Below are 19,940 nucleotides of genomic sequence, written 5' to 3' on the forward strand. Positions count from 1 at the left end.
TGGGCTTCTTTTTGCACTAGGTGTGTTTCTTGTATACAACATATTGTTGGATTTTGCTTCTTATTCCATTTTGCCAGTCTTTCTCTTGATTGGTGAGTTTAGGCCATTGACATTGCTGGTTATAACTGATATGTACTGACTTATTATTGACATGTTATTGGCCTTTTGTTGACCCTTTTTACTTTTTCACCTTCTCCTTTTAATTTCTTGCCTTGCCTATTTGATTTGCTCTGTTGGGCCTCATGGTGTTATTGCCTTCATTGTCTTTTTCTAGGATCTTGTTTAGAATTGCTTGTAGTGCTGGTTTGGTATTCATGTAGTTTCTCAGGTGTTCTTTGTCGTGGAAGTGTCTTATTTCCCCCTCCATTTTGAAAGAGAGTTTTGCTGGATACATCAGTCTAGGTTGGAAGTTGTTCTCTTTTAGTACTTGAAATATCTCATTCCAGGCTCTCCTTGCCCCAAGGGTTTGTGATGAAAAGTCTCATAGTTTTTCTTTTGATGTTAAAAGAAATTAAAACATTTTTATGGGCTGCTAAATGTGTTCCAACCCTTGGGTTCTGTGCTGGGCCGCCGGCCTTGGAAGGATGGAGTCGGTGCCTCCAGAGAGGGCAGCGGAGGGGAGAGAGTGCCCAGATTCAGTGACTCTCTTTCTTTTCTTCCTGACAGTGCTGGTGACCTCAGTTTACCCTCAAAAACCACAGGCCGTGGAGCGCCATGTCCTCCCTGTCCTCTGGTACTTCCTGAGCAACATGACCGGGAATGGCACGCTGCCAGGGCGTGGCGGGTATGTCCGCACGGTGGTGTGCCAGCTGTCCAGGACCCTACAGCAGCAAATGGGGGCCCAACTGCAGGAGTTTGCCACTGGCCAGCCAAAGCAAGTCCACCAAATGCTCCAGGAACTCTTAAACACAGGGTCCCCGGGAGGCACCCATGAGGTCACCGACGGAGAGGTGCCACCTGACAGCTAGACAACCGGGAGCGCCTGTCCCTCTCAGCTGGATTCAAGAAGGGCCCCAAATAGTCGATTATCATTTTTTATCTTATTTTATTTTTATGGTGGAATAATATTTCCCGCTTAGGTTCTGGATGTATATGGTCTATTTTGAAGTAGAAATAAAAGAATCACTTATTTTTCTAAGGTTTTCTTATCTAGCATTCTTGTAACTTCAGAGAATTTTCTAGTAGGTTAAAGTAAAATAAAACAAAGCACGACAACAAAACTTGTTACAGACGAGATTGAGAGGAGGAGCTAGGGAGTAAAAGCCCACGTGCGGAGGCTCATTCAGGGGTAGGGTCCTCACCCAGAGCAGTGTGGGACAGGATCCCACCCCCGAGACCCAGAACCCTGAGCCGCTCACTCGAATCCAGCCCCTTTGCCACTGGTCTGATTAGAGGTGAGTTTAACAAACTTCTCTGAGCACAGGGCACTTGGGCCCTTCAAATTCCTCAGCATGATGTCTCTTGGTCCGGTGGGACCCTCTGGTGTGATCTTTCTTCCCAGCCTGTCAAGAGGTAAGGGGAACTCGCCATGTGGGTCACTGAAGCCTCTTTAGATGCTTGGTTTGCTCTGATGCGGATTAGTGATGCCTCACACCTGAGACACGGTAAGTGACGCCCTGGGTAGAGCGAGGATCCTCTGATGCCACGTGGAAGCTCTGAAATCACACAGGCTGCTGCAGCTGGCTCGGTCATGACGCTCAAGAGCAGCAATGCAGGCTGGGAGGAAGCAGAGGGAGGTGTTGGCCCTGGTGGCGAAGCTGGGGAGTGCGGTCCTGGCAGGGGAGGGGACCGCCTTGGGCTCAGGACGCTTTAGTCTTGGCTGGGCCGGTGGTAATTACCAATGGTGTGAGTAGAGTTCTGGCGCAGGTCATTACCTCAACTTCGGCGCAGCACACTGGCAAGGTGAGCGGACACAACAGCAGGGACAGGTCCAGATGGCCGAGACCTGAGGACAAGCCCAAACCAGCAGGTTTTCTGTCGAGCCCCACCGGGGGAGCCCCGTCCACTCTCACCTGACCCCAGGTATGATATGGATTCCACATCATGTTCTGAGCCTCTCCTGGGGAGCTTGGCCCTGGAAGCCTTGTGGCCAGGTCTCCCTGCACCTCCCTGGCTGAGGAGGGGCACTTCCAAGTCCTCCGTGCCTGGATTTTAACAGGCTGTTGCATGTGACTCAGTGATTCTGGCTGTTTCCCTGACGGTGACCCCAGAAGGGCCTCTCTGTGACCACTTTGCTTTTTGTCAGTTGTGGCTGAGCTGGGCTAAAGATCAGCTGTAGAGGGGGCCATTGAAAGATGCTCAGGAGGCTGGTTTAAAACATTTTTGGGGTTTTATACAACTTAATTAATTGTATTTGCTTGTGAGCTTTTGCCGTTTGGTTGGGAGACCTGCATTTTCTGCTTGTCAAGGATGCAATAGATCAGAATATTTCAGGAGTTTTCAGAACTGAAGGAGTCTAGAAACACAGAGACTGGCTAGGATTTTGAAGGCAGAAATTAATTCCAACTGCACTTTCCTGTCTTCCTGTCTTCTGACCCCCACCCTCAAACATGAAGCTACCCACAGTTCTGGACACTTCCTCAGGGGTGGAGGTGGGTAAACAACCGAAAATTACTCTAAAAGCAAAGAAGAAATCTTTGCACAATTCTTGTTACCATCTTTATTTCGGGTGTTTTTTTTTTTTTTTTTCCTTATTGAGTGTATTGGTACCATCTAGGGATACAGTACAGTTACATCCATCATCGGGATCCTGTACCTCCCCATGACAGGTCTTGGTTCTCATTTTTTCCCCTTGTCCCTGCCCTCCCTTCACCCCCCCTTCCCTATTTACGAATGCTTTATTTCCATTTTTCTCCCTTTTTTTCTTTTTCCTTATTACCTCTCCCCTACTCTTCCCGTTTCCCCTACACCTTTCTTTCGGGTGTTATTCTGTGTGGGCAGCCACGGGCTCTGTCTGCCACAACCCAGCCCCGCAGTGCTGATGGGAAGGGCTGGCCTTGCGGTGTAGACTGGGGACTCGCCCCCCTCAGGGACGCAGGGAGGACGGTGCCCTGGTAGCCCAGCCTCGGGCTGGGGGGAAGGCCCTGAGAACAATGAGAAGACCAGTCCTGGGGAGCCAGCCAAGGCGAGGGAGCTGAGCCCACAGCATTCTTTGCTTGGCTGTGTGTGGGCGAGACCTCTGCTTACAGGAAACACTCCTGAGGACAGCGACTCTGGCTATGGCCTCTTCTCTCGCCTTCTCCTTCTCCCTTTCTTTTTTCCTCTCTTCCTCTTCTTCCTCCTCTCTCTCTCCCCTCAGTGTGGGAAGGATAGACCAGGAGTTATGTGAGGACTCCAACTGCCAGGCCTTCATGTTACAGCGAGTGGCATTTTTGAGAGTTAAGGAAACTTTGCCTTTAGATTGTCTCCTATTTTTCTCTTCCTTTTTTCCATTACCTGCATTTTTTTGTTTGTTTACTGAGACAGGGTCTCACTATGTAGTGGAGACTGACCTGGAACTCACGTTATACCCGAGGCTGGTCTTGAACTCACAGTGATCCTCCTGCCTCAGCCTCCCAAGTGCTGGGATTACAGGCATCCACCACCACGCACCAGGAGGTTTGATTCAGCTGGCCAGGGGTGGGGCCCAGGCAGCCAGCTTTCTCTCTGTTTCTTTTTCCCCCTCCCTCCCTCCCTCCCTCCCTCTTTTCCTCTTCCCTCCCTCCATTCAGGTGATTCTATCAGAAAACACAATGGCTCTCGCCCTGTGGGCCCCGGGCCTGCCAGCTCCCCTCACCTCACAGCCCAGGGTTGGGGGCTGAGACTGGACACTGGAGTGGGAGAGGCCTGGGCTCAAGTCCGTGTCCCGTGGCTTGCCGGTTTGTGGCTTTGGACCCTTTTGTCAAGCTCTCTGATCCTGATCTTCCTCCTCGGCTTACGTGGCCAAATGGTGATGCTGATGCGTGACAAACAGTGCCCACCTTAACCTGGCGGCTGTGAAGACGAATTAGATAGTTTTGCAAATTGCTTAACACAAGGCCAGGGGCACAGGAGCACTTAGGGACGCGATCATGATGTTTCGAGGGTCAACCCTTCGGGAGCAGGTAGAGTGGGGTCTTGTGGGGGCTGTGTTGTCCTCGGCCTTGGAAGGAGAGAGAATGTGCTGGGGCTTCATGGAATCTGAGATGCACTGGTAGCCTGCAGAGGTTTGTCTTCCAGAATGGGCTTGTTCTGCCCTCTGCTAGGAAAGTAGGTCCCTTCTTATCTTTAGGTCCTGTCATCGCTCCAGTTACCTGTCCCTTTTCCTCACTTGCTGGGCCCTCACAGTCACCCTTGGCATTGCCCATTCCCGTCCCTCCCACCATGGAAAGAAACCAGGTACCCTTCTCCCTTCCTGGGTGGTCCCTCCACTCCTCCTGGACTCTCTTGCAGCAGTTTGGAGAGCAGAGAGCTTTGTAGCCGAAAGGAGTTTCTTTTTATTATACTCAGTTCTGTCATTAGTAAAGCAAAGGGGAGCGGAGGAGGGTGCCGGCAGGTGTTCTGTGCTTGGTGGAGGGGGAGGATGGAGACCGGAAGTGGGAGGCAGGAGGAGGAGCTGGGCTCAGAATGGAATGTCTCCCCCATTGTGGGTCTGACGTTCTTTTTGACATCTTTGAAGGAAGAAATCTCCTATTTCCTTATAAGGCAACTGAGCCTCAGGAGTGTGTGGTCAGCAGCCTGGGCCAGTACCCAGAGCCGCGTGGAGTCTTGCTACATTGTAGACTTTGATTTGGCAGGAACCGGTCGGGGTGGAGATTCTGCATTTCCAGCAAGAGCTCGCATGGTGCAGATGCTGCAGGTGCCGTGGAAACCTCGCCCTGGGAGTCAGGCCCCAGAACACAGTTAAGCGGGGCTGGAGCTTGGATACTTGCTCAGGCCCGGTTGACTGTACAGCCCCTGACCACCTATTCCAGGAAGCTCTATGGCTCCAAGAGGTTGCCTCCCACTGGGCTGGTCCGAGCTTTTCCAGAGGATCAACTGAAGTCCCGTGGATTGCTGGCGCTGGTCTGATCCTAGAGTTCTGCCCTAAGAGGATTTGCTCGGTCAGCTCTGATCATCAGGATGTGCTGTGGGCACCTGGCTGTCAAAACGTGGCCTCTGGTGGGGATAGGATTTGGGCAGATACATGAAGACCAACTAGAGCGGGGGAAAGCAGACTCCAGAACTTGCCATAGCTTCCTGCCATGCGGGCAGAGACTCAAAAGGCAGGCAGGGAGCGCTAGAGCTTCACAGCGGCTTTGGAAAGGAGCATCTTCTGGTGTGTTTCCAGTGGAGGCTGCTGGCATGGCGAAGGTGCAAGCACTAGGAGTCTGATAGGCTGCTTGCTTTACTCACGGTGCTCAGTAAGGCACAGACCCATGGGTTGTGTACCAGACGTGCTGGATGAGAACCCCAGTCATCCTTACCTGTGCCCGGGCCGAAGACCTCTGCTCCGGTCTTGATGCTCTGGTTAAGCTCACAGGCTGGTCCCCACCCGGGAGCTGGCTGCCCTAAACCAGAACTCCCACACGCGGTGGCTGGAAAGAATTGCTCGTGGGGAGGAGCCGCTGTCTGTAAGGAGGGCCTGGGCATCTGCACATATTCAGGCAGCCCTGGCGGTGGTTCCAACCACGCGGCAAGTTGAGAAGCAGCCCTGAATGCTCCTAGCCGAGCTCCAGGCAGGATGGCAGCATCAGCTGCGCTCTCGTGGGATCAGTGTTTCTGAGCCAGGGACAGACAAAGAGGAGACTGTTTGGTCATCATTCCTGGAGTTTATCCAGGGTGATTTGGTTTCCAGTGTCCTGTCACCCGGTGTTTCTATGAATAGCTGTAACATTGGAAGGCTTTGTTTTGTTTTGTTTTAATCATGGCTTTGTAATTACCTCTCTGTGGGTTGACAGCTGTTATTAGCATCACCTTGATTTCTCCTTGAGAATTTTTACATCCAGAAAGTGATCCAGCACCTCTGGGGCTGGTGTCAGAAGCTGTTAGCTGAACAATAGCTTTCAAAAGTCACCAGGCTTTGTAAACACAGCCAATCCTGTCCCCTTCCCAAGAAGACAAAAAGATAAATAATTTTCATGAAGGCAATTTGTTTCCCGGGGTCTGTATTTCCTCTGTTTCCGCCTGCTTTCACCACTCTGGGGCATTGCAATAAAGTTAGTGCTGGCTTGGAAAGGAGGCGGCAGCTGCCATTGCCCAGGGATTTTCACCTGGAAGCCACTGCAGGGGTTCGCGACAATGAGGAGCAAAGATCTTTTGGGGAAAGATTTTTCTTTATTTTCCCATTGGGCCAGAAGCAATTTGGTGTGTGTGTGTTCCGGAGGCAGAGAGGAGGGGATGGCAGAAGTGTATAGTGATGATTATTGTTTAAAAGCCCCTCGGGAATTTTGAGTTTCCACCCAAACTAGTTTCAGAGGAATGGTTAAAATTATAGCGGGAATTTGGTTGGCTGGGAAAAATAATTTCCTGTTTCTAAATATTGGAGAAAATGCATATTTTTTTCCCCCCAAATCAGACCATGCTATCTCCTTGAAACCTACCCCACCAGACCTGCAATGATCTGAATGCTGCTTGCATTCGTGTTGGAGTGGAGCCTGGCTGGGGCCTGGGGGGCTTGTTCTGCTACTAGTCGGTGTCATGTTCTAGAACAACATGTAGACCAGCTCTCGGCCTCTGTTTTTATTCATTTGTAAAAGGTATTGAAAAAAAATACTTCGTTCATAATCTCGTGGGATTTTCCTCCACAATTTAATGAAACGAGGTAGACAACTGTATTTTGGAAGAGTGGACTGTTTGCAGGAAAGGAAAGGTCCAATTATTATCGACTCAAGCATCAGCTCTGTCAGACCTGCCGGTTAGGACCCAAAGTAATTTTCCAGCATCTACCTGACAGATAACCCCCAGACCCCGTATGGGGATGAATGAGATGCTGAAGCTTAATTTGTGTTTTTGGGGTTTGGTTTTCTTTTTTTCGATTTGGTATACCGGACACATGGACTGGTGATTGCCAGCAAAGTGTTTTAAAGTCTTTCCTTTTCACTTTGAATGACACCAAGACCTTCAAAGGAAGAAGTCCACTGTTGCTGAGTTTGACAGCTGTTCTTCACCTTTTCTGAGGATCAGCGAGCAGCTCTAGAATGAGGGGGAATGAAATGGAATTCTTAATTAGATTCTTAAAAGTGCAGAGATGGGCAGGGGTGAACACTAAAAGCAAGATGAAAGAAGACGGTAAAAGTGGGAAAGGGGATTCAGAGTTCAGCTCCCCGAGATGGGCTTGCCAAGGTGGTTTAGGGTAAGACTCTTGTGTCCAGGTTTCGCGGACGGCAGGAGAAGTAGGCTGGCGTTGTTATCGCTGATTTCCATTCCGGGGGGAAGAGTCCAGTCCAGAGAATCCGGGTCACACAGCGGGGTGAGGGAGGTGTCAGGACCCGGGCTTCTGTGCCCTAATGCTTGTCTTCTGGAGGGGTATGCGTACCTCTGCACGTCACCACGACCCTCTTTTCTTTCTCTTTCTCCTCTAACTCCCCTCCTTTGGTTTTTTTCCTCCCATTGAACATATCTGTTTTGTCCATGGGCACTAACTGAGCCTTGCTGGGCTGTCACCTGAGCCAAAACCAGGTCCTGCCCCGTGCAGTAGACTTCGGTGTGTCTGAGACAGAAAGCCTTGGAGCCAGCAGCTACATCCGTGGGAACGGTTGTCACCTGACGCAGGGCCCACAGTCTTCTTATCAGTGAAGCCTCTTTCGGGACTCCGTGAGTATAACCAAGCCAGCAGAGTCCACGCTTCTCCATAAAACTGAATTAGAGAGCTGAGTGAATGAACTGTTTGCTCCTTTTCATGTGCCATGCATTTTTAATTACATTTCATAAAAATGTCTGGACGGATTGATGGGGTTTTATTTAAACTTCAGGTAGGCATAGGGAGTAAATGATAGTGCAATATAACATGTTCTGTTAATATAGGCTCAGAACACATTTATTTATGGCAGTTCAACAGAATCTTTGATGTGGGGCTACTTAAAAATATATTACCTTTGAAAAGATCTCCTTTGGAAGACAGAATGGGTGGGTGCCTGGCAGCTTGTAAGCATGCAGCCAGATGATCAACTGACAAACATATCAACACGTATAATCCACTGCACTGGCTGCCCTGAAACATGCAAAATGCTGGCTGATTTTAGAAAAAAAAATGCTTCTTGGGATCCTTTTCATTCATGTTGTGGGATTTATGAAGCAAGTCTTGTCAGACAGAAGCTCTTCACAATGAATGAAGTGTCTCTGTGGCCCGTCTGCCCTCATTGTCTTTCCACGGGGATTATGTTAGGTGCTGCACGGGGCAGGTGAGATGAGGAAAGAAAATAAATGCTGCTTATAGTAGACAGCAGCGCAGACTCAACCTGCAGGAAAGGTTATGTTTCCTGGGGAGGATTGTATTTATACTTGCAAAAAGCTGTCACTATTCCACCGACCATTCTATTTGCTTTTTTTCCTCCATGAATCCTTTTGATTGAAACAGAAAATTGTGCTTTCCCCCTGGGGCAGATCTGTTTGCTATGTTACTAATGTATTGGATAAAGGCTGGGCTAAGTGCCTCTCTCTCCACAGCTCTGGGGTTCCCTCAAGTATGGAGGGTGAAGACTGGACACCCCCAGAAAAAGCTGGCGCAAACAAGAATATGGGTGTGATGCGTACCTCTTTCATTGACCTGTATGGGCTCTTCCTTGCTTTTATACCCAATGTTCCTTTCTGTTTTCTAACTCTAAGAAGAAAATGTACAGACTCATGACTACTTGAGGGTTGGGTCCATTGGTTTAATGCAAAAACAAAGAAAAACTGTCCTTTCTTTTCTCTCAATTAAAGGAAGTAGATTTGGCCCAGCAAGGATAAGGTTCTTTGGTGGAGGGGAACAAGGTGAGCAAGAACAGCCCGCCTGACAAGTGTGGCATTGAGCTTGCCCCTTATGGCCACCAGTAATGGGTTCTCTAAGGCAGAACTGACACATGGGTTTAGGGAAAGGCATTTTGGAAGGATGTGAATTAATGCCAAAGAAACTGGTCTGTTGTGGTGGATTTAATTTCGCCTGTGCAAAGTCTGATTTGCATGTAACGTATGCTGGATCGTTGCTGTAATGTTAGCATCGTGGCAAAGCAACCACCTCCCCAACAACAAACACCCCAAGACACCCACAGCTTTGAAACATCTGCTGCTGGGCTGGCTCTGCATTGCTTTAATTTTGACCATTATCTCCAGGCCCCAGCTCCTGGGCCTTGGTAACCTTCTCCATCTCTCCCAGGTGCAACTGACTCGGAATTCCCAAGGCCTGTGGGCTACAGGGCCACACAAGGGGCTACACCAGGTCATTGTCCCTGATGCCTGGACCTGGTGGCATCCTGGGCCTCTCAGATCACATACAGGGGCAGATGGCAGAAAGCCAGCTCCATCCTGGTGCACAAAGGCCCTCGCAGTAAATGAAGAAGTCCTCCAGAGAGACAAGGAGGCATCACTGGCTTCTCCACGGGTGACGGAGGAACTAGAGACCGTTGTCCCCTTCTCTGCTGACTGCAACCTGGCAGAGGCAAGTGTGACCCTTACCAGCCTAGCCAGGGGAAGGGCTCCTGGCCTCAGGGGGCCTCCTGCTGAGCATAGCCAGAGGGCAGAAGCAGGACTCTCCCCAGGGCTCTCTACGGTGTTGACACCTCTATGGTATGAAACCTTAGCTGGCTCCTCACTGCCTTGTTTGGCTCTTACCACCAAGTTGAGAGGAACTCAACCTCCCCCAACCTCCTACTGCTGCTGCTGCAGAGGAGGGAGGCCCAGGCAGGTGACTCAGACAGTTCCCTTCTGGCTGATCTGGCTTTGCTTTATATCCTGGTTTCGGGTTACACCCAGCCAAGTATCCTACTTTCATCCATTGGGACTCTGTGCTCCCCGCAGCTGGGATTCTGTCTGTGACTTCCCTGAGCCCTAGCATGGAGTGCAAACATTTTCTGACTAGGGCTCTCTGAAGCCACTTGCCTGTGAGCTGGCTCATGGGCCACCCAGGAGATCTGCCTCTTGCTGGCTCAGCTGGGCCCAGCTTGCCAAGGGCTCACTCCCTTGTTTCCCAAGCTGCTTGCCCAACTGTTGAGGTACAGTGAGTGCCTGGCTCTGTAGCAAGCAGGTTTCCTGCACCTGCTCCACTGTCAGGCACTTGCCTCTCCTCAGCCGCTCCCACCGCCTGCAGCCCAGGTGGGCAGCTCCCAGGTATCCACCCAGCTCGGTCTGGCTGTGACCTAGCACTGCCCAAGACTGCCGCATCCACGCTGGCGAACTTGAGCAACTAGCTGAGCATGCGCAGACATGTTCCAATACCGTGGCTGAGTTAGGCCCCTCTTGGTAATATAATCATATATTCTCTGGGTGTCTTTGACGAGATAAGCCCCGTCACCCCCTACCCCCTGTTTTAATAACTGTCAGATGAGCTTTAATAACTTTAATAGCAAGTCAGATGAGATTCATTTATTCGTTGCCTGTCCCTGGGGAAGCTAGCTGGAGTCTCTAGGACCCAGGCTAATATGTTCTTGAGCCCACAATCTATTTCAATGAGAAAGGATTTGAGGCTATAATTTCCCCAAATTTAAAAAATCAGCTCTGCGGCAGATCTGGAGGACCGCCCCTTGCTGTACTCGTGGGTGAGAAATTCTTCTCTTTGACAACCACTGGGCTGGCATCAAATCACCCAATTATTGAAAGTTCTTTTCCAAATAGAAAGTACTCCACAGCCTCTGCTAGAAAAATGCCAAGGTCTGCAGCAAATATCTAGCTCATTGGCAGAAGCAGGTTTTGGGCATGAAGCGCCACTCTTTGCTTTCATTTGAGCTCTAGAAGTTTTGCGGATGACCTGGGTGTAAGTGGCCACAAAGCCTCCGGGTGTGTGAGTCTCACCCACTCAGCCTCACAAGCTCCAGTGCCCACCTGGTGCCGAGAATGGGCGCCTTGTTCGGCCGGCTGGGCTACGTGCGTGTGCTGGGTGGCAAGAACACTTGATGTGCACGGAGGCCACAGCAGCGCCGCTGTGGCTGGGAGCTGAAAGCTCTAAACCAGTGGCATGGGGCTGAGCTCAGGAAGCAGGAGCGGAGAGTGGGTGGGACTGTGTGTTCTCATCCACCACAGTCATCTCGTGTCAGGAGCACTCAGCCTCATAAACGAAGCTCTTCATGGGAATTTCAGTGCTCTGCCATCACTCAACCTTCTAAAAACAAAGCTTCCCCACTCATATAATTGCTGTGTGTGCTGTAGGCAGGTGCGGTGGTGAAATAATGAGGCAAAGGAAATGTAATGAAAACAGCAGAGACTCTAGGGCCAGTCACGGCTGCACCAAGTTTTTCTCTATTCTCGTCTTACCTCTTTGACTCTGCAGGACATTTGGGTTTTCTTATTGGCAGAACTGGAGGATGCTATTTATTTCATTCATTGTTGCGAGGATTAAACGATTTCGTGATTACCATGGGTTGCCATGTAAATTGCCTAGCATGGGCCGTGTTCCTCTTCAAAGTTTAATCCTGAAGGATTAAAAGGTGTCACTGTGGGGATCTAAAGTTTTGGTTAACTTCTGAGTCCCAAGGCAAAGCAGGATTTGGAACTAAAAACTGAAAACTGCTTCAAGTTTGTCTGACCCGCTGAACAGTGGAACCTCTTCCAGACCATTCCAGGATACCACTGTGGGAGTTGGTTTGCCTACCATCTAGGGGCAGTGTAGGTCCTTGGCTGTCACCTTGTGCCTGCTGGGGTGGCTGGAGTCCCCTCCTTCTGCTGGGGCTGTTCTTCTGGCCGAGCTTTGTCCTGGGCACGTCTGGCATGGGGCCTCTGGCTGTAGCCCGTGGCCAAGCACGCAGAGTTCTGGGGGAGATGACCATCTGCCACCGCCTCCCTGCAATTCTGGGGCACGGAGGCTGCTCCACGGTGCCACATCCTGCTTTGGGCTGTCCTCACTGCTGCTGCCGCCCCTCCAGAGAGAAAGAACAAGGTCAGATTGGACCCTCCTCTGCTGCTCGTCCTGGCTTCCTCCCTGTTCCCCTGGCTTCTGTGTGTTCCTCCCCAGCCCTGTCACAGCGCAGTGGCTCACCCTTGGCAGCAGACCTCTGTCTATCCATGTCGGGCTTGTCCGGCTGGGCTGTCCTTGCTGTGTGGCCGCCTGCCCACCTGCTGTGGTTAGGCCTGGAGGGAAGCGGCAGACAGGCTGGATCTTCTTCTTTCCCCATGCCCAAGTTCCTGCTGCTCTGAACAAAGCAACCCCTTCAGGAGCTCTGGGAGCTGGGACTTTATTTTGCTTTTGTTTCTAAAGCACTTCTTGTTTCATATAGGACTGGGCTAAGCTAGTTGAATTAACAACAACAACAACAATAACAGCAACAGGGGGGAAAAAATACACCAAAAAAACCCCTGCTTTGCACAGCTGCCATTTTCCTGAATGGAATGACATGGAAGCTGCCTAGCCCAGCCTTGCCCCACATTTGGCTCAAACAGTTTCCCAGCTGCTGAGGGTCGTAGCCAAGGGGGGCTGTGTTTGGGGAGGGGACCCCACATGATCCTCACCCTGACCAGGCAAGCGCTGGCGGAGCAGAATGGAGGTTGGTGCCAAGCAGGGAACAAGTCAGATAGAAGCCATGTTGGCTGTCTGCTGGCAGGCTGGCCTCCAGATGCCTGGAGTTGGGCTCCCGGGGTTCAAATCCTAGCTCGTCCACTTACCAGCTGTGTACCCTGTGTCACGCTAAGTGACCCCACAGTCTTCATTTCCTTCTTTGTAAAATGGAAATCACAAGAGGGCCCATCTCATCGGTATCAATATTGGACAAACTCATCGGGTAACTAGCACTGAAGTGCTCAGGAAATGGGTAGCTGTCACTGTGGTGCACCTTTGTAAACCTGGTAGGAAGTCACATCTGGAATGGACCCTAGGAACCACCCTATCATATGCTAGGTGAGTGCCTGAGACAAGAGAGCTGAGGTCTTGGTCAGAACTATCAAGCAGTCACCCCAGGACCAAGGACAAGGGCCCTGCTTTCCACCTGCACGGACCAGAAGGCCTTCTCTCATGTGCTTGTCTTTCTGTGAGCCTTGTAGTGAAGTGTGCTCAGCTCTGTGCCTGTGGTGCCAAACCAATGGAGGGCAAGTTTGCATTTAGATCTGGACAAGATCAGGTGGAGGGGTGGTGCAGGCCCATGGCTTTTGGGCAGTGAGGCGCCTCCCATGTGCCTTTGAGCTGTTGCATCTGTGTTGGCTTCTGGCCTCATCTCAGGTCACTGCAGGTGTTCAGGGCCCAGTGTGATTTGTGGGCCGTAGCTGCCCTTCTGTACTTTTCCCTTCCCCTAGGCAATGGGAAGGCATATGCTCAACCTCTGCGGCTACCTACCTAGGGTGGCTGGCAGGAAGTGGAAGGGAAGCCTGGGAGAAAGCCCACGGCTTACTGCTCTGGGGCTGATAGTGCGGCCTAGCAAACCATCTGGACCAGAACTCTCTTAGTTCCACCCAGGTTCCTCATGTGCCCGAAGCTCAGGCTGGGAGGCTGGTTTTCCTCATTGTCACCCTGTGGCAGTGGTTTTACCTCTTCTTGGAACTGCGGGCCATAGGGCAGCCTAAGCCAAGAACTGAGTAGGGGCTGCAGAGAGCCACCACCTCACTAGCTCGGGCCAGGCAAAGGTGAAAAGCACTGAACTTAGAGGAGGCAGTGTGGACCCTTTGGGGGTATACAGTACCCCAACATCCTCAGGCCTAGAGACTGGTACCTCATAGGGATTCATAGGGATTCAGCACATAAATAATAGCTGAAGCTGAATAATTGAGCTTCCTGAGGGCACCTCCATGGACTGTTCCTGATCCCCAGGTCCTCACGATCAGGAGGATATAAACATCATGCCTAGCACGGGGTGACAGATAGGAATCAAAGCCCTGTGCCAGCCAGCCAATCCTGCAAGCCTGCCTCACTGGAAGACCCAGCAGGCATGACTGTGTCCTTACAAGCCTCTGTGCATGACCTTGAGGAATCCACCCGGTGCCTGGTGGTGTTTGTCCCTGTGCAGGATGGCAGAAAAATATGCTCACCCGCTACGAAGAGGCAAAGATTTGCTGCTCTTACAGCTGATATTTCTACTTCCAGATACCAAATTCACACCTTGGGGTGGGGCCGAGCATTTTCCAGTCCCACGTGCTCTTTGTTTGGAATAATGGTTTAGAGATACGGTCACACCAAGAGGAAGGGGAATGGGTGCACGTCGTGGACCTTCTGTGTGACCTTGGGCGGACTCCTCTTTCAGGCAGTAAGGACCCCTCCTCTCCCCGCAAGTCTGAGATTCAGGGCATAAAACAACCGTTTAGGCTGCTCTATTCCCAGGAGAAGCCTGAGAGAAGGGCTTTATTTTCTTCTTGAACAATTTTATGTTCTTCAACAACTTCATAGCTCCTGCTGTTTTAAAATGTTAGTGTTTTTAATTAATGCCATTTTATTGTCCCTGTTCTCTCAAGCTCTTCTCCTGAAGGGCACAGTTTTAGAAATCTAATAACTGAATAGCTAGTGTGAGGAATAATGCATTAACATTTATAGAGGTTCTTAGATGAAAGCCACTGTGCTGTACGATGCTCATTTTAGATGGAAGAAAAGAGCAATGTTACATTAAGATTCTTGCAAAAATAATCAATATTTCATTTCTTTCAAGTGGCTGGGGAAGTTTATATAACTATTATCATGCACAACTTTCCTGAGATAATATCTTTACTTAAAATTGACTGCCAAGTACTTTGTAAAAAATTACCATTTATGCCTAGACAGATCGGGAAGGCTATAACATGGATCACATGTGCAGAAATGAACTGCAGATTTACTCAACTGTGGGCAACGCAGAGACAGTAAGAACTGCTGTTGGTTGAGCTTTGTCTGACCTGTTATCAAGACACATCGATAGGAATTCTTCTCTAATAGGCTTCTGATTGACACGTCCCCATATATTCTGTAAAATAACCACTGGAGCACCTGAGTGGACCTAGCGGTGCTCATGCAGTGGCTGCACTGACTCGTGTCCTCTTGTGGCCATGCGCCTCGTCTGTCTTCAGGCTGGGTCTGTCTCACCCAAGTTACTTGCTCCTGGGGAGAGAGGCACAGGCAGAACTCAGTCTGCCAAGGGCAGGGGCGGCAGCTCTTTGCCTAGATTCTGATACTGGGCACTCTTTCTTACTCCACAAACCTTCTCTGAAGTCAGTGGAGCAGTGGAGCTAGGTGCTTGGGGGAATGGGAAGCCAGACACTTATATTCTATGCCTCCAAGACAGGCCATTCTCCAGGTGTGGTCCGCAGGCTCCTGAGATGCAGGCCCCTAAGATGTTTCAGGGTGGCCTTCCGGGCAAGCCTGTTTCCATCATAATCTGAAGATGTTACCTGCCCTTTTTGCTCATTTTCAGTTTCCAGAACCCATGTAGTTGGTGATATCACTGCAGACTGGCTGCGCAAGCAGATCTCAGGGTTCAGCTGTCTCCCTGAAGATTGTGCCAGACACCAACAAGATTTGCAAAAATGGAAGACAGTGCCACTCCTTTGACTAATTTTTGTGGTTGCAGAAAACAGGCTTGTCATAGGAATGTGTTATTTGTGTTAGTATGGAAATGGTTTATTCTTTCATAAATAACTGATACATGTTTTACCCATTTCTCAGTTTTAACTTCTACTCTAGTGAAAAAGATGTAGAACGTAGCCCACACCCAGAGGCCCTTCTGGGCTCTAAATAATTTTTAACAGTTAAAACATTCTTGAGACCAGACAGTGACTGGATAGGACATTGGGTCCAGTGAATAAGAAGCAACAGAATCCAGCTGGAGCGAGCTGGTTCCATTCTCCCATCTATAGGACAAGGGGATGATGGGGGTAGGACTAATTTGGTGGTTATAGACTTAAAGAATACAGCAGAGGGCTGGAGATTTGGCTCTGATTTTGTTGCCTGTCTCTCAAGTGCAGGGACCCGAGTTCGATCCCTGGTACCAAACAACAACAACAACAACAAAACAGCAGATCCTCCTTTCAATTGAAATCTTTCTCAGGAGCCCAGTGTGTGCAGATAAAAGCTCTGTCCCTCATAGTGAAGGGGAGGCACACTCAGTTCCCCATACCTGTCTTTCCCACTTGCCTCATCTGTTGGAGCATGGTTTGAGAACTCTTGACCCAGACAATCCATAGGGCCCACTCCCTGTACTCTTGTCCCTTCCACGTACCCAAAGGGCAGCAGCTCGAGGACACTTCTTACCTGCTTTGGTTGGGCTGGGATTCCCAGGAGGTGCCGTGCCGCTGACGTTGGACACCCAGGTGGTGGCAGGGAGCCACCCTCCTCACAAAAGGCAGGGGGTTGAGGGAACACAGAGCCATTCTCCTCTGTGAGTCGGCTCTCACCTGCGACCCTGGACTGCTGCTCCTCCAGCATGCTGCTGGGGTCCCTAGAAGGGCCCTGGGCTCTAGTGGCAGTGACGGTGGGGCCATTGGACAAGCTGTTGAGAAAGGCGATTTGGCTTCAAACAGAGACAGTGTGGCCGGGCAGAATATGGCAGACACTTTGGCTGAGCGGGGGGCTTGAGTATCTTCAGCGTCTCTTGTCTCCCTCTGCCCCTGAGATGTGGATGCTGTGGGCGAAAGGGAGGGTATAGAGGCAGGGGAGCTTGCTTCTGTGCGATGGGCAGGAGGGCTCCCTGGAGGCAGGGAAGGATACTTGAGCTGGGGTGGTGGAGGTCCCTTTGCTGGTGATGGATTTAGCACCTTGGGGCTCACTGGTGGGCTGGCAGCTCCAGGGCTGAGTGGGGGACTGGGGGAGCTGATCACAGTGGGGAGGCTTGGTGGGGCAGGTCTGTGGGAGGTAGGCGGGCTACGCTGTCTGGTGTCTGCTTGGGGCACCCAGTGTGCCTTTGTGGGGGAGCTTTTTCTGACCCCCACGGGGGGACTTCTCTCTCGGCTCAGTCTGGAGGCCTGTGTAGAATGAGCTCCTCTTCTGGGTCTGGCCAGGCTGGATTCTGAGGTCCTGCTTTGCCCCGACGGAAGGCTAGTGTGATGCCAGGCAACTGCCTCCTGGGAATGCTTGGAGGAGCTTTTGGCCTTTGCTGTTTGTACCTGACCCAGAGCCCTGCCCTCTTGCTCTGAGACTGGGCTGGCTGCTGGTGGGAGGCTGGGGTCCAAGGCAAACTTTCTGGGATTGCTGCCACTCTTGCTGCTCCCTGGCCCTGTGCCATGCAGCCTGGTGGAGCTGGCAGTGCACTTGCTGGGCAGCAAGTCGATGGGGCTCATGGAGGCTCTCAGCTTTGAGGAAGCCCATGTCCCCCTGGTGGGACCAGACACTCCCAGCCCAGGTGCTGGGGACCCTTCAGGGGAGCTCCCTGCTGGATTGCTGCTTTCTGGGGGCTCCAGAGAGGTGAACGATTGGTCCATCAGGATTTCCAGAGGCGGCGGAGGGAGATACTCTGAGTTCCCCTCTGTTTCACAGTGTGTGTCCTCACTCTCCAATGCTCCTGCTGCAGGCAAAGGAAGAAAGACAGGTACCAAGGTCCTGCAGCCCAGGTCAGCACTGAGATAGTTGCTGCCCGCTGCTGGAGAAATTTGGGGCTTGGGATACAAGGGAGCAAGCCCCCCATAAATGGGAAATCTTGGAGGCGTGGTGGGGACTCCCCACTGGCTGAGGCAGGGACTTGAGCCCTCCGCTGTCCTCACACTCTCAGCAGGACTGAAAGTTTCAATAAGTTTTTTGACTGATGTCCTGGTGCGACGGCCCCTGACAATCCAGTCCTCGGCCCTGGACGCCTCGCTGTCCTCCCCCGATGGGATGGTGCTTGGCAGCTTCTCAGAGTTCCCCTGCCTGGGCCGTTCACCTTCAGGTTGGGGATGACATCGGTGCCAAGTGTTCTTGTCCTGACTTGGCAAGATGCTAAAGTCCTTGGTGAGGGACGCCTTGAGCTTGCTGACGGTGCTGCTGGGGTTCACCCTGCAGTTTCTGGGAGGCCACAGGGCTACCGCTCTGGGCTGCAGAATCTGCTCCTTGTTCTGCCCCTGCCATTTGGCACCCAAGGCGTAAAACGCCTCCAGCCTCTGACTGAGATCTCTCTGGACCCTGCACAGCTCCTGGAGGGTAGGGTCCTCCCCGAGGCTCTTGATACTCCCCTCTGACTGCGACCTCCTCTTTCTCTCGGGGGCCCTCCTGCTGCCGCTGACCGTGTGAGGCCTTGGTGGCACCATTGTCCCTCCCTCCTCTTCCTCAGCCCAGTCTTGATGTCCACAGGGGACAGGGACAAACTTGATCCTTTCACTGATGGCTTCCTTCATCTTCAGAGCCATCTCCTGGGTCTGGGGGCTCCTAAGCTTCCTGGAGCATGGCTGAAAGGGTCTTTCCCCGTCAGCAGGTGGAGACTGTGGCTTTGGATGTGGAGCTCTTTCCTGCCCTGAGCTAACATTGCTGTCCTCACAGTCACTGAGGGATGGAGTAGCCACCTGCTGGGAGCTTTTAGGAAGATGGGCTTTTGTGGATTCCACAGCTCCCAGGGAGTCATGGGGCATGCTCCTGCCTACCACCAAAGGCCTGGAGGTAATTGTTTCTGGGCCTGTGCCGGCGGGGTTTGGCCTCCTTGCCTCGCCCTGTGTTGCTGGCTGGACCTTGGTCCTGAGAGGCCTTGACAGTGAGCAGTCCTGTTCTCTGTCCTGACCCATCCAGAATGGACTTTGCTGCCAGGCCTGTCTGGACAGACTGGCCTCCGTCTGGGGTGACGTCTCCAGATTCCATTCTTCGGGCTCTGGGGTGAACTCCCAGCTGGTTTGCTTCCCCAGCTTGTCCATGGACTGCACAGACTCATTGTCAGCACCGATGCCGCTGTCCTCAGAGCACAAGGGTAGACCTTGCAGCCCAGGGTCACCATGGCCACTAGCGAGGCTCTCTAGCTGCACCAGTGCCCTTAGGAGGCGTTTCTCCACAGCCCTCTTTGTGCTCAGCTTATTTTCCAAGTGGCTTGCGGTGGAGTAGAAGTAGCTGCTGGAGCCCTCCAGGAAGTGGCCGGTGAGGGAGGCTGCCGTGGCACGGAGCACCTGCAGCTTACTGACTGTGTACTGCAGCAGCTGTTGCAAGAGGTCAGGCTTCTCCTGGGGCTCCCCTTCCCATGCTGGCCAAGCGAAATCGTCCCTAAGCTCCCGGAGGAGCACTTCTCCGTCCCCCGAGATCTCCCCCAAGAGCTGGGTGACCTCCTCGAAGCACAGCAGCAGGAAGCAGAGCATTGGCTGCAGCAGCTCCCGGGTCTGGGCGGCCTGGTGGGTGAGGCACAGGATTGCTTCGTACTTGGAGAGGCTGGAGTGCAGGTAGGTGTAAGCGTGCTGGTGAGCCGTTACCAGGTGCTTGGGGAAGTTCACTTTGCCTGCTGACCCAGGAACAGGGGGGATGGTTTGGCAGCAGTGGCCTGGTTTGGGGGTCTCTTGGGTAGTCGTGTGTGCACCTTCTTCCCTGCGAAAGGCTGCCCCTCTTGTGCCATGGGAGCCCGGGGAGTTGGATGGAATGTCCTCAGCCACATGGGAGGTTTGGGTCCCTGACATCAGTCCTTCCATGTCTCCCACGAGCTGACAAAGTCCTTCAGCGGTGGTTTGAGTCCTCCTGGAGCCCAGCAGCTCCTCCACCAGCCTCTGTCCCTGGGGCAGACTCCCCACAGCATCACAGCAGGTAGGACCTTTAACCAGCAGTGGGACGGAAACCTTTTTACTGCTCCCCTGACTCCCTGGCAGAATTGCTTTGGGCTTTCTCAAAAACCGAATGCCGCCCTTTGCCACACTGTTTACAACGTCGCTGTGTGACGGTGTACAGCCCATGATTTCAATCTGTAGTTGTCTTCCACTTGCAACCTTCACAGTTGTCTGAGAATCATCTTGGAAGCAGGTGCAAAAGGCAGTCTTACCGGTCTGTCCAGGCA

The 19,940-nt window shown here is 51.9% G+C and overlaps 2 protein-coding genes across 2 annotated transcripts in view; one reads left to right on the forward strand and one right to left on the reverse strand.

The window, feature by feature from the left end:
- Togaram2 (TOG array regulator of axonemal microtubules 2) overlaps positions 1 to 1,079 on the forward strand; it is a 55,133-nt gene extending 54,054 nt beyond the window's left edge. Inside the window, 1 exon segment of the mRNA XM_010604693.3 lies at positions 667 to 1,079. Within this exon segment, the coding sequence (XP_010602995.2) occupies positions 667 to 1,079 (413 nt within the window).
- Positions 1,080 to 7,254: 6,175 nt separating this feature from the next.
- On the reverse strand, positions 7,255 to 19,839 carry Pcare (photoreceptor cilium actin regulator). The gene is given in 4 exon segments (XM_010604907.1): positions 7,255 to 7,795; positions 11,753 to 11,841; positions 11,843 to 11,975; positions 16,265 to 19,839. Coding segments are annotated over 4 exon segments (4,338 nt in total).
- Positions 19,840 to 19,940: the final 101 nt, after the last annotated feature.

This window comes from Fukomys damarensis, unplaced genomic scaffold (assembly GCF_012274545.1).
Source record: "Fukomys damarensis isolate Sample0158 unplaced genomic scaffold, DMR_v1.0_HiC HiC_scaffold_2, whole genome shotgun sequence".
Taxonomy (NCBI): Eukaryota; Metazoa; Chordata; class Mammalia; order Rodentia; family Bathyergidae; genus Fukomys; species Fukomys damarensis.